Source organism: Mycetomoellerius zeteki, unplaced genomic scaffold, assembly GCF_001594055.1.
Source record: "Mycetomoellerius zeteki isolate Tzet28-1 unplaced genomic scaffold, Tzet1.0 scaffold101, whole genome shotgun sequence".
Classification (NCBI taxonomy): Eukaryota; Metazoa; Arthropoda; class Insecta; order Hymenoptera; family Formicidae; genus Mycetomoellerius; species Mycetomoellerius zeteki.
In genome coordinates, this window is record NW_017255923.1 from 688,014 (window position 1) to 702,733 (window position 14,720).

The following is a 14,720-nucleotide window of genomic DNA, read 5'->3' on the forward strand; positions in this document are numbered from 1 at the left end:
GGGCGAGGAGGGGAGGAGCAGAGACGGGGAAGATGAGGATCGCGGAAATGGACTGTTGCCTGGAACTCGAGTCCTTATACGTCTCCGCGATATAACGGAGTCTCGAACCGTCGAATCGGGATGGGTGAAGAGGGTCGAGGGGGAGAGGGAGGGGAAGCGGGGCGGTTGGCGACAGGGGAGGGAAAGGGCCCGACTTTTGTACACGTCAGATTGAAATTTAGCGTGGGATTTCAATGAGCCGCCGAAGTAGCGAGATTACCTCCGTCGATTGATACTCCCGCGACGTTATTTCGCGTTCACGACTCGCAAGGATGACGACGCATCGATCCTTTCCACCCTTTTCTCCCTTCGTCTCTTTCTCTCTCTCTCTCTCTCTCCTCCATTTTCATTTCGTTCCCCCTTTTTTTTTAATTTTCGAGTTTCCCGGCGCAGAATCTCGCGTTCAATCAACCCGAAGTCCGGAGCGCTGCGGCGGATTGTCGCTTCTCGAAAGTTTACCGATCGCGAGTTCGACTCGCCGCGTTTAATTTGCCCTTCGGCAAGAAGAGCTTAGTCGCTCTCGCGAGAGCTCAACTTGGGCGCGCGACCCTTCCCGGCTGAATAATATAATATATAGCGCCGCTCCAGATATAAACTGATTCGCATTGCGCCTCGCAAGATAAAGCTGCGATGGCTTTCGGCCGCGAGCTTTTCGTGCTTGCGAACTTGGGAATCCTTGAGAATCCTCACAGTCGATTCTGTCCTTTACCGAAATCGTAAATACAAGCGCAGAACTCGGCAAGTAGAAGTCAAAAGGCGGAATTTTCGCAATTGTTATTTTTATTGCGACGGATAATTCGCAGCGTATTGTTGTTGATTACAGACTGCGAACGTGTGATTTTTCTTTGACGAAAGATTATTTTTATTTAATAACAAATAGAGCTCCGAAAATCATAAAAGCTAGAAAGAAAGACCGTGTGAGCCAACACAGATAACGGTGCGTGAATTATTAATTGTGTAAATTCGACGATAATTACACAGTAAAAAACATTTGTATTTGTGATAAAACCGGTCCACTCGAGTCCTTGTTACTATTTTGTGTTGAATTTTTAACGAATTCGAATATTATAAAAATTTAATATAATATGTGATTATGTTATTTTGTATAATTGATGTTCAACATTTTTTACAATTAATGTTGAAATAATACAGTTTATGATTAAGTGAACAAATAACACCAAAATAATGTATTTTAAAACGTAAATTCTAAGAAATGAATAAAACATGTGTCAATTTTTAACATATCATAAATGTCAATTTTATTGAAAAAATATATTTCCATGATTTGCTTACAATGTTGTCGTGTCAATGTTATGTTTTTGCGTAAATTTTTTAATATTTTAGCAAATTCGGTTACATGCATTATACTAAATTACGTACTGAAAGCTGCTATACATGAAATTAGCAAAGTTAAATGCAAAAGCATATAAATTTACTTTAAAGGATTAAATACTTAATAATATATTATTACGTTATCTAATAAAATATGTACGTATAATTATTTTATTGTCAAATTATTATATATTACATTATTATTGTATTTAAATACTTTGTATATAAAGCAATCTTTAATGTGTATTTAATCCAGTATAGTGCGAATGACCGAATTCACCATTTGCATTACTTTCTATATACAGGATTATCATAAATTTCTTTCCTGAAATTTCGTAACTTTTTCCTGATTTGCCATACAAAATTTCATTATTTTCTCTGATGCTTTCAATAATATTTTAAAATTGTTTGTATTTTTTCTTGATTTAGTAACCGTCAAATTTTATTCGGACAATTTAACATAACAATGTAAATTACTATTAATATTGCTGAGTGCTGACATTGCTCGTATTTAATTGTTAAGTTGGTAGTATTCCAAAATTGCGTAAATGTAGATGTGATGTACAAATATTAAACTTCTTTAAAGCCAAGAATTTTAGTTTTTCAGAAAATTTTGCAAAATTCCCTGACTTTTCCCTGATTTCCCTAACCGATTAACACAAAAATTTGAGTAGACCGTAGCACAAAATGAAATGTTTTGAATTTAACATAAACTTTCCAATTGTATGCATTGATTGTTGACTCATACAGATTTTCTTTCTACCTATCATTTTTATATTCGCTACACGCGTGCACTTCCGGAAGCGAACGAATTGCTCTCTACGTCTTTCTGATTAGCCGAATGAATAAAAATATTAGTCGAAGCGGAACATCGCGGACACGAAATGCATATCGAACCGGCTCCATAGATACGTCTATAAATTCAATCGCGGTGAGGTCGGTTTAAAAATCCATCGGAAGTCGCGACGATTAATCTGGAGAGCGCCGATTCGGTTCGAAGTGCCGTGTAATCGAGATGCGCCTTCTTCTGAAATTTATTCAAAATTCACGTCTGTTCGCTGCCGAGGGATCGAAATAGCGCGCGTCGACTTCGATTAGAATCGCGCATTATTCAACAATCCACCGGAACGGATTAGATCGATGTAAAAGCGAGGGCCGATTAATTAATTCGATTGCGCTGGATAAGGAGCCGTTCTTCATTTAATCATCGGCCCCATCGAGACATCTGTTTCGGGATGCCGATCGAATCCGGATGAATGTCTGTTCTTTCCCGTGTCGCACGATCATCGAATTAAAAAAAACAAGTTAAAATCCATGACTTACTAACTTGAATATACTGAAAAAAACTGTTTTGTATTTATGATTATAATGTATTACAAAGTAATTATTAGAAGCTTCATTTTTATAGTTATTACTGCTATAACGTTGGTAATAAAAACGACTGTAGGTTTATATAGTTGTTTTCCCCGAAAACGACTATAGTTTTATGGTCGTTTTCCCTGAAAACTATTATGGTTTTATTGTCGTTTTCGTGAACAATCGTATATTCTTTTTGGTATATAGAACTATAAGTATAATTATATTATTATTAATCCCTGGTAGAAATTTCATGCATTTTTTGAGTAATTACTGGACAGTTATATTCGTTTAATAATTAAGTAAAACTACTTAGGATCCCAATCAAGATGTAACGTTTTGCTTACAATTGCTGCTCACAAAAGATGCGCAAAGTTTTAACCCATTTACTGAACAAAAACAAGGCAATAAATAGACTACGCAGTATTTTAACTAATAATGATCTATTCATACCAGACAATAACTGAGCAAGTGTTTACGCAAATTGCACATATTTTTACCAGGAAAACTGCTTTAACCACTAAATAAAACTCTTATCAAGTTCTTGTCCATTTTCTATGCAATACTTTTATGACTAATGAAAATACTATAAAATACTAGACAGCAACTGGATGAATGTCAGGAAAACTGCAAGCATTTCTATCAGGGAATGTTAGAGCAGTAAGAACTATAAAAATAGAACTCTTAACTGTAATTATTTATCATGCAATTATAATCACAAATACCAACAACTGTTAATCTCAGTGCATTTCCCCGTGACGACTTCCGACGCTCGCTGCAGGAAAAATTTGGAGAGGATAAAAGTGATAAATTAACGAGAAATGATGGACGTCGTGTTATTGTGGACTCGCGATTTTATTCGATGGTATGTAAGTCGGATACAGATAATTAATTTAATTGGACGAAATACGCTCTATATATTTCACGTACGAGGTAATTCAATGCTGTGGTTACGATCTCCGCGAAACTTCGTGCGAGGTGGAGATAATAAACTTAAGCAGCGTTAAAATTCTCACCGATATTATTGTATGATTTGAGTGACGTCGTGAGAAATTGTCGAAATATTCTTGCCTTTCCGGTGTTCTTGTACATAATAACGTATTCCCGCAAACACGTTTAACGGTAACGCTATTAAGGCGATGCTCGAAAAACCACAAATCGACATCCAAATTGATGGAATCTATCAATCTCGATACGCCGAGCAAGAGAGCTCTTTAAAGTCTTATGCCGAACAGCTGCCGTCATTATTAATTTCGTTCGGTCCAATGACGGAAATTCGTGACCCAATTTGTATCTGAGAATTATTAAAGGATCAGAGAAGGAGCTTTGTATTATTCCGTTCTTTACCTCGCGAATTCGAAAAAATATGAAGAAATCTTGAGAGTGCAAAGTCGAATTAATTTGCCCGAACGTTTGTTCACGAATGGAAATATGAGCTTTTAAATAACAGATAATAGTGAGAAATAAAAATGTAATAATTTCTTATTAATTAATAATAATATAAAGAAGAAGAGGGAAAAATAATTCTTCAACGTGGACAGATGCGAGTTTTGCATTTCTCGGGTCTCTTCATCGTTGACATTCGCGGTGGTTCGGAAGTGAAACTTGTTTGCCTTATTGTCGTCGATGGAAGTTTACCGTCGAGTGCCGAAAAGAAAAGGGGGACGAGTGAAAAGAAATTGCACTGAGAAAAAAGTGTTTGTACTTGCGACTATAATCCTTGCATGGTAAAATTGTGGTTAGACGCTCCATCTTTATAGTTAAAGTACTCTTTTTCGATACCAACTATTATATATTTTTTTTTTATACAGAGTGACAAAGTTTGATCACAAAATTTTGTGTTTAATATCAAAGTAAATCAACAAAATCAAAGTAACATATATTTACAAAAAACAGATGCTAGAATGTTAATTATATTATATTTAATATCAAAAATAATAATTAACATTCAAAATGGCCATCCTTAGTTTTTGATATAAACTTTAAGAAGCTTTGGGAACCCATTAACGATGGTATTTTTCCACAGATAAATTTTCTTGGTTGTACAATAATTAATAATAATAATTATCGTAATATTATAGTAATAACTAAATAATCATTACATATTATTACATTAATAACTATAAAATGGAGCTTCTATCCATAATTATTTTACCGTGCAATTATAATCACAAATCTCAAACACTTTCCTCTCAGCGTGCGTGACACGAGAAACGCGCGAGGACTTGAGAAGCGCCGAACGCGAGCGAGAATCGCGGATCGCGATGTATATCTCGGGTCCGCGTGGAGGGCCGGTGAAGTCCGAGGGTAGGATTAATTACTATTATAATGAATTTCATATTACCATAGGAGTTGTGAAACTGCGGATGGTGCGAGTCGATCCCGGTTCCTGGGTGGTGCATGTCCAGCATGGCGTCCGGCTCGCCTCCGCTCTCAGAGCAGTTGCTCAGGGCTAAAACCAAACCGATAGACACACACCTTGCGTTTACACTTCTCATCAGTCTTATTTGGTATCGTCGAACCATTAGCCCGTTTATAATTTCTTTCTCTGTTTGTCCCTCCTGATTCCGTGCCCGCCCGTTCCTTCCCTCGCTCGCGCGCTCGCAAACCTCGGATTAACCCGGGCGATCGTTTACGTATTAAATTGTCAAAGGGACAAGTTCCTCTGTGGACCTTTAAAAGCTCGGGAGAGATGCGAAAGGGCCAAATGGCAAGGGCACCCGTGGATGTAAATAAAACAAGATTCGATTCAATTGAAACAAAGCATCTCAAAGTGAATCTAAAAATTCCGAATCCCGGCGACTTGGAGAATTTAATGCCTCGTGAATCCAAATACTCGAGAATACGAATTTCTGAGAAACCTAAAATCCGATGATTCGTAAATCCGAGGATTTGGAAGACCCGAGGGAATCCGGGAATCTAAAGTAACCGAAAATCTAGTTATCCAAAAATCCAAAAAACCCGGAGAATTCTCGAACCCGGTCATCTCCGAATGCGCGAACTGTAGAAACGGCGGTACGTTGTTTTATGCGAGCCAAGCCAGGAAAGGAACGGTGCGAAGGCAGCGCGAACGGAGAGCACGACGATAATGATTGAATTAAAAAAAAAAAGATTCATGATGGTGACGATATCGTTTCCGAGCGCTCTATTTCGTTAAGATTGAACCCACATTGTGCGCTAGCTTCTGCCTCTCTTCTTTGCTCAACGGAACAGAAACGACAAGATCACAAAACGGAAAAGCACACTTCAAGAAAGAAATCATACAACATAAAAACGGGGCGTCACACACTGACTTAAGGCTCACGTAACTTATGGTAAAAGTAACTAAAATGTAAGTAACGGTAGCGGTATCTTTGCCGACCCGATCAATCATCCACCCTTGACACGTCGAAGGCTAAGTTAGGATTGTTAGGAATATATCAAGTGACACAGAAATTTGAGACATCAGAATTTTAATTCTTTCCCTCTGTCAATAAAAATTTTTTGTAACTTCGTTATTATCGTTACCACTTCAAAAACACAACAGTTGTCTCATATTTCTATTAAAAAACGCTCTTTTAAATTCGCGCTAGATGGAAAAATAACCGAAATAGTGAAAAATTTGATTGCGTCAAAGATACTGCCACGTCGATTTCTACAAATTCCAAGCGTTTAAGTGTCTCAAAAAAATATATTTTGTTGGGGAATAGTGGGACATGGGATACGGGGACGTGATACGAGGTCGTAGGTTGTTGTCCCTGGCAAAACAGAAAACGAAAAAACAGGGGAAAACCAACTAAATCCAGCGTTCAATCGCAGCGAAATATACAGGGTGCGAGAGGAGTTCCCCGCGTGCGCTCGCGCGACTTTTTGCAAAAAGAGCGTCCATTACAGAATGGAGGAGCGTGCCAAAAAGATGAAAAGATTCTTGCAATTTTTAGTTACGACAGATACGTCATTTTACAGGATTTATCGGAAAAGTTTGAACGTCCTTGACGACAAAATGTGATTAAAGGGTTTCCCACAAAAACTAGAACTCCAGAAAATCAGAAATGCAACGTAGAAGAATCTGTTAAAGAGTCTGATTGGCTATTGTAATAAGAAACTAGTATGGCGGCGGTGAAGTAACTTAAACCGATTCAATGAAGCATCTCTGGTTTTCTAGGGACTAACAAAAACCAAATAAATCTATTTTTTAAAAATCTAGGTTATGGCGCCACTCTATCAGTCTCGTCACATCAGGAGCAATTAAATAGAAAACGGGAAATACAAAAGTTTAACAATTGCAATGGACGTTTTTGTTAAGAGTGTTTGTAAAATTTTGTAAATAAGAAGTGAAAAAAAATTATTGCTTTATACTTTAAAAATAATAAATTCTTCATATTTATCAATATTAATGTTATGAATTTTTAATAATTTTTTTAAGGGATCGTCAAAATGTTAATTAAAGCCTAAAACTATATCTATGTCCGAAGAAAAATTATCATATTTATAAACAGAACGGTTTAAGGATTCCAAGTTTTTTGTTTCCTAAAAATTCAACTTTTTGGACTTGATTTTTTATTTTTGTGAAAAACCCTTCAATTTAACACGCGTTTTGAATTGTTTTTATCCAGACAAAAGAGATTACCTCGTATTTTTCTCAAAATTCTTATTTCCTTAATAAATTATTGTTCCACTAGTTCGTGAGGGGAAAATTGACACACATCCTTTTTGCAATGATCGACTCATTTTGCGATTCAGGATTGAAATGCTGCGGCGCGAACGGGGAACGATCCTCGCATCCTGCAAGGCGCGCGGTCTTTCTTTCACGAGCGCATCCTCGATCGGAGACGAGGAAACGATAAAGGACTTTGCGGAGTCCTTCGTGGTGCGTTTGTCTATCCGTTTGGTTAGATCGAGACATTTACATTTTCGCGCACGAGCGGGAGTTCTCGGACGGAGATTGAATCGAGAGATGCTGTGTTCTCGCAGCCCTCTCCTTCTCCCTACTTTCGAGACTTCCAGCTGGCATCTTCTGTGCTGGCGTCCTGTCGACGATCATCTTCGGACGACGATGACGACGACGAGGAAGGAAGACTGTTTGCAAAGTTGTATAGGCGGGGGACGAGGAGAACACAAGAAGAGGAGCCACACAGACTCGAGGAGCGAAAGTGAAACGAGACGTTATCATTCATCGAGTCTTTTTTTCGGTTCGATTCTTTTTGCGTGAAAATTCGATTGCGAATCGTCCTGCAAAGGGAGTCTTTCGCGAGGAAATGCGGAGATAGAGAAGTACGGAATTAACGAGAACCACCTAGATGCCTAGAAAGTCTGAGATGTGACATATGACCTGATTGTTAAAGAATATGATCTAATTAGCTATTAGTTGCTTTCCATTTACATCAAAACTCAGATAATTTTCGTTTGTGATGTCATAACTTAGTTGAATACCTTTTCACTCCTTTTCACTCTGACAAGTGAGATTCAACTGAGTTTTTACTTACAATCTACCCGAGTTTGAGATCGTGTGTTTCACTAAGTTTTGTTAACTCACATTAAAAGTGAGGTTATAAACTTATATTGTTATGCGGTAACTTTGTCACCGCAATATAAGCAAGTAGTGATGTCATTATCTGAGTATAAAATACTCACGTAACTTTAGACTGAGTATTGTGTGAGTGGAAAACACCTAAGGAACTAACATGGCGCTGTGATCACGTGATTTAGGCAACTAATCAGTACTCATATTGGGTATCCATAAGAAACTAACATGGCGGCGACGAAATAACTTAATTGTCGCATGTCTGGTTTTCTAGGACTCTAGAACCACCAGGGATCCGAGAAAATGCGGGAAAATAAATGAGAGACTGTGTCATTTTTTTTTTCATTCTCGTCGCGCTCGTTTACTCGCGATCTTGGTGCCTGTTTTGACACGATCGATATTTGAGAAACTAATTCATCGTGCCGATTTCTTATTTTAGACGCGAGATGCTGCTGTCTGCAACCCGTTGTAAGAATCATTTGCGGGAATTTTAATGGCGCCTTCGTCGTATATAAAACCTCTTGAAGCGTCTCGAATAATACTTTATGTTTGTCTAATGTCGATGTGAATTATGCGGGTCCGCTCTCAATATTTCGCGTTAATATTGCAGGTGACAGTTATTTTTGCCGCTTTCGATCCAGGTTCCCATATTTAGCGCTAATCGTAGTCGTTGATTTTAATCTATTATGAAGGTATGTGTGTCAAAACAACGTAAATCGATGTAGAGCGTTTCGTTTCCAGAGGAGTGTTGACCTGAACAATTTACTGCCTTATCCATTATCGATGTCTTCTACCGATCTTTTCACCTGAATAACCTGCCGATCTCGGAGATCTTAATTCTTGAACAATTCTAAAACGGCTTTTTATCTTATCACGCGCCGCAGTAATTAAGCCCCGAGTTCGATTTCTGCAAAGAGAAAAGAATATCAGTAGGAAATGGAGCGAAAATGGTGGACACTTCTCTAAGATTTCCACCGCGTGACACTATCCGCCTCCGAATTTCCTTTTCTCACGGGGTGTCCTCTCGCCGTCTCTCTTTCTCTCTCTCTCTCTCTCTCTCGCTTTCCCTCGTTCGTACCACCCTGCACGCGAGACACGTACGTAACAGTTGCGAACTACGGCGTGTATGCGTTGTACAACAGAAAGCCGGTTCCCACTGAACACCCCGTTTCTAGTATGTGATGGAGAACGAGTGTATGAAGATAGAAGAAAGAGAGACGGGGAGTCCTGCAGGGGTGAGAAAGAGGAAGAGAGAGACTAAGTGTGGCGTGCGTTGTGTGCGGCCTACATATATATACGGGGTGTCTCGAGCGTACTCGCTGTTTTTCGGTCGCAAAAGATTCGCGTTTGTCTTAAAATTCAAAGGACCCTGCACTAATTATATGAAAATCTGAATTCCGGTGAGTTGGTTTTCACATACAACGTGATGTGAACAAAAGATGTCATAGGCATTGTCATAATGGATAGTTTTTTAACTATGGTGGATCAAAGGTGTAAAACTTGTACTGACCTTTCAAACACTATAACTCAAGAACTATCCATTATTAAGCCTTGTGTTTGTGACACCTTTTGTTCATCACATTATAATCTATATTATATATGTGAACACTAACTCATTTCACCCAATTTTCTATATAATTATGAGATCCTTTGTGTGTAGACGAACTATATATAGTTCATTGAAAGTTAAAATACCTCGGCAAGTTGATTTCCTCGACGATCTTTCTTATCTTTCGGATATTCGTATAATTTGTGCGAAAATTCGATGTCGATTTTGATTGTTTTTTTATTAAAAAGCTGCAATGAGAAGATGACGCGAAAACAAGGAGATGACTTTAAATAGGTATTTTTGAAAGGATTGACTGGATACACATATTCGATCGAATTCACGACCAGAAATTTTTCGCTGCGATAGAGCTCGGGCACCCCGTACATCGTATGCGTGACGTGGTGGATGAGTCAGCTGGTGGAAGCGGTATCCGAGAAATTCGCGTCCGGAAACTTTCCGGAAATACGTATGCGCCAAAAAGCAGAATGTACTACTTTCGGAGCTACAATAATAGTCGAACGATTATCAATATTTAATCGTCGCACGGTGGAAGTTCTACAGTCTTCCATCTACGGCCTTTTCGTCTTTAGACCATGGCATAGGACAAGGACTTTTAGCTCTTTCGAACTACAGCTACTCGAATCTCTCCTCGATTCGATATTCCTCGAATTTTCTACCTCTCTCCGTGAACAGATTCATTTTTAAGTAACTGAAGATACAATTTTTGCATATATATCTATATACAGTCTTGGCCATAAATATAAAGCACCGCCATAAATTGACATTCTATATACAGTATAACAAAAAATTAATTAAACAGTTTTATTGAAAAATAATATTTATTTTTATAACAGTTTTAATATTTTGTTAATTCTTCGACTTTTATTATCTCCTTTTCCAAGAAAATGCAATAAACTGAGAGTGCTTTATATTTATAATCAAAATGTATACTGCATATGTGTACATATCACTCCTTTGCTACAATACAATTAAAAAAAGTTTCCAAGTTTGAATATTTTGAAGCATTAAAATTTTGTAATATTAATTTTAAAATACAACTTGTTTGCTTAATAATTATACAGAATAAAAGTATGTATGTTTTTCCTTTTTTCTTTTTACTCTTTTTCGCGAGCTAACTAAAAAAATTATAATATTTTAGTTGTGTCGTTGTTGTAGCATGAATATATATTTATATAGCTGTGATTTTTTTTAAATGACTTAAGTGTTTATAAACATCGCCTGGCGTTTTCATAAAATCTCTCTACAGCTGTCCTACTGAGCGAAAATAAAAAAGAGAATGGGTCAGAATTATAAAACTTTTAAATCCCGCAAATTAAAAATTTTTTAATTTTATTTTTCAAAAGCTCGAGTCAAGCTCTTCATTTAAGAATTCAGCCGGTTATTTCCAAATCCTTAAATCCCTTTTTCGAAATTACGATTTTTACCACAGAGAATTAAAGCAGCAGTAAAATATTAAATTAATCAATTAAGAGTTTATTTTTGAGCTCACATCTACAAATAAAAAAAAGAACAGGGCTTAATTTAAAATGATTCGCTAAAATAATTCTCCCGGAAAAAGAGTATACGGAGCTTCCCTTGAGTAAGCTTCCCAATTAACTTCACCGTTTGAATTACGGATGGATAAAAATATTCGCTCGCGTGCGACGTTGTCGCTGCGATTAAGAGGCCCTCGTTCCAGGAGAAGAACGCTTATCACAAAACATACCAGTGTCACCTTTCGTTTATCAATGATCTACTTGAAACCCAACCCGACCCGTCCGTTCCCGCGTGGGAGCCTCGATCGGGTTCTCTAGCTGCGCAATAGCGCGGCGGACGCATCTCTGTTGTGGATGTATTGTATGATGAAATGCAAACGCGCGAAAACGACATATTCAGTCATTTGGCCAACCTGGCTCCAAGGTGTCGGCGAACGGCATGCGGGCGATCTTGTCCCATTTCACGCGCGGCGCGCAACTGCCGAAATTCCGCAAACGTGGTCTCCCTGGTGAACCGAATTACCATGTAGAATTGTCGCATCACGTGAAACAGAGGAGCTTTCCGCATAAACGGCCGGCACCTATGTTAATTCAAGTCCGGCTTATATCGCGATTATAATTTTTTTCCTCGCGCATTGTCGACTACTATCCACTGAAAAAGGAATCCGGTAATAGCTACCAAATTGAATAAAATAGTTTCAATCAAATGTTTAATTAGTGTAACTAATAATTTTACTTTTCTAAATATTTTACCCAATATAATAATATGATCAATCATTTTATAATAATTGCTAAATATTTAGAAAAATTATTTTAATTTTGGTAATATTATCGAACTTTTTTTTATTGTACATACAACTTATAAGTATAAAGCTCAATTTATTGCATTTTCTTCGGCCGTAATAAAATCTAAGGGAAATCTAACAAAATATTAAAATTGATATAAAAATAAATATTATTTTTCAATAAAACTGTTTTTCAAATGAAATTATTTTTGGTTATATTGATGGAACATTTAATTGAAATTATTTCATTCAACATTTGGTAACTATTTATTACTAAATTTTTTTTTTAAATATATGTACAACTTTGACCACAAAGCTCAATTTATTACATTTTTTGGAAGGTGGTAATAAAATCTAAAGGAAAACTAACAATATATTAAATTGACATAGAAACATTATTTTTCAATGAAATTGTTTCTAACTTATTTTCCATTAAATATAAAACGTCAATTTGTGTGGATGCTTTACACTTTTAGTCAAGGGACTGTATAAATGTTTAAAAAGGGGGATTTGTCTATTTCCGTATCTTTTTTCACAATTCACATGCACTGTATTTTATTTTTCTTTCATTTTTCATCACGTTAATTTGTAGCGATGCTTTATACTTTTGGCCAACGCTGAATAAATGTTTAAAATAGGGAGATATCTTTGACTATTTCACTTTTTTATCATCTATTCATTTTTCTTCATTTTTCATCACGTCAATTTGTGGATGTGCTTTATACTTTTGGCTAAATATAATTGTATAAATATTTAAAAAATGGGGAAATATCTCTGATTATCTCCGTCGCTCTTTCATAATTCACATATATCTATTTTATTTTATCTTCCATTTTTCATTATTTTTATTGATTTCGTTAAACTGGGATTTTTTAATAATTCGCACGTCGTGAAACAATGTGCTTAATATTTTAACGCTTGAAAAAGATGCTATCCTAGAACGTTTAATGAAACGTTAATCTGCCGTTTTTAAAAATTACCACAAATAAATATTTGTTCGCGATGTGACGTTCTCACAATTTCGAGAGCAATAGAATTATTCAGACGCGCTTCTTTTTTTGGACAGTTTGCCTTGCATACGCTCTAGATATGGCGATACGCTTCGTCGTACTTGGTCACGAGTACACGTGCCAGCAGAAAAGTTTATCGTGAGGCATGAAAGCCACGGTTCCGTTCTATCGGAATAGCGTAACAGCTGTACGACGAAAGGTGTTCATTGATGTGACATCTGCACCTTGATTCCCCTTCCACTTTCCTTCACCCCGCCCGATAGAACGCGCGTTTTAGTGAATGAGCTCTTCCTAGGCAAAAAAACCTATCTCGAAAAACTCGTTTGGGATAAAAAGAAGAGACGTTAAAACAATATCAATTTATTCCCCTTTGACGTGCAAAAGGAGATCCAGGATCCCATTAGATTAGAATTAGAGGGATCTGATTTTCCGAGGGATTTCGTTTGATGAAAGAATGAAAATTCCAGGAGGAACGAAAGGACTCTTAAGGATAGAGATTTAAGAGAATGCAGAATTGACAAATTCGTTTCAATGGCCCAGGAGCTCAAACGTCCACGAAAGGATAAGAATTAAGTTCCGAACTCTAAGGAACTTGAGAACTTAGGAAGACCCGAGGTGATCCAAGAGGACAGACACCAAAACTCCGGCGTCTCTTGTCAAATTGCGGACAAGCGAATAAGATTTTAACGGGTCGAAGCACTCGATTTTAATCCCCTCCCTCCTCCCCCCAACAATGCGGGCCGAGCGAACTCGCTCCTCAATCGGGGATTCAGGCCTGGTTCTACCAATGTAAGATTAACTTTAATCTTGGTTTAACTTATTGTTTATCTTTTTCTAATTTTTACACCGGAAAAAGTTTAGTTGCATTAATTGGAATTCTGGCTGAAAATGGACAAATAAGAATATTCTGGTTGAAGTTATTATAACTTTAACCGAGATAACCAGAATTCTAATTGATATACATATAATTAGAATCTTTTAGTTCGTCCATTTTCAAGCAGAAATTTTTCTCAGCGTAAAATTAAAAAAAGATGAAGATAAATTAACCGGGATTAAAATTAATTTTATATTGTGGTGGAACCGGGTCTTGTTTCAAAAATACAGGATTGCCACAAATTTCTCATCCTAAAATTCTACTTTTCCCTGATTTTCGGACAAAATTTCATGATTTTCTCTGAAGCTTTCCACAATATTTTGAATTTTTTTGTATTTTCATCCTGATTTAGAAGTTGTCAAATATTTTGTTGAGAGAGCATTCAACATGGCAGTGTAAATTACTATTGATATTGCTGACATTACTTGTATTTAATTGTTAAATTGATGGTATTCCAAAACTGCGTATATGTAATGTATGCATATTAAATTTCTTTAAAACCAAGAATTTTAATTTTTCAAAAAATTTTGCAAAATTTTTTTGCATTCCCGAACCGTTTTCAATTTTCCTGACACTTCCCTGATTTCCAATTTTGTGGCAATCCTGAAATAAATATGATAAACACAATTTAGCCCTCCTTTTCTGGACGATGGGCTGAGGGGGTTGGGAATTTACCGAGATTTATCAGAAATTTCGCGGGGAATAAAAGCGCGGGAAGGGGTGAGCGAGTTGCGGGGAGGGGGAGAGGCGGTGTTACGGGGGACAGAGCGGAAGGG

General features: G+C 37.0%; 1 protein-coding gene across 1 annotated transcript in view; it reads right to left on the reverse strand.

The window, feature by feature from the left end:
* LOC108731398 (hepatocyte nuclear factor 6) overlaps positions 1-14,720 on the reverse strand; it is a 110,915-nt gene that overhangs the window by 84,495 nt on the left and 11,700 nt on the right. Inside the window, exon 4 of the mRNA XM_018461720.1 lies at positions 5,072-5,179. Coding sequence (XP_018317222.1) covers positions 5,072-5,179 — 108 coding nt within the window. The remainder of the gene's footprint in view (positions 1-5,071; positions 5,180-14,720) is intronic.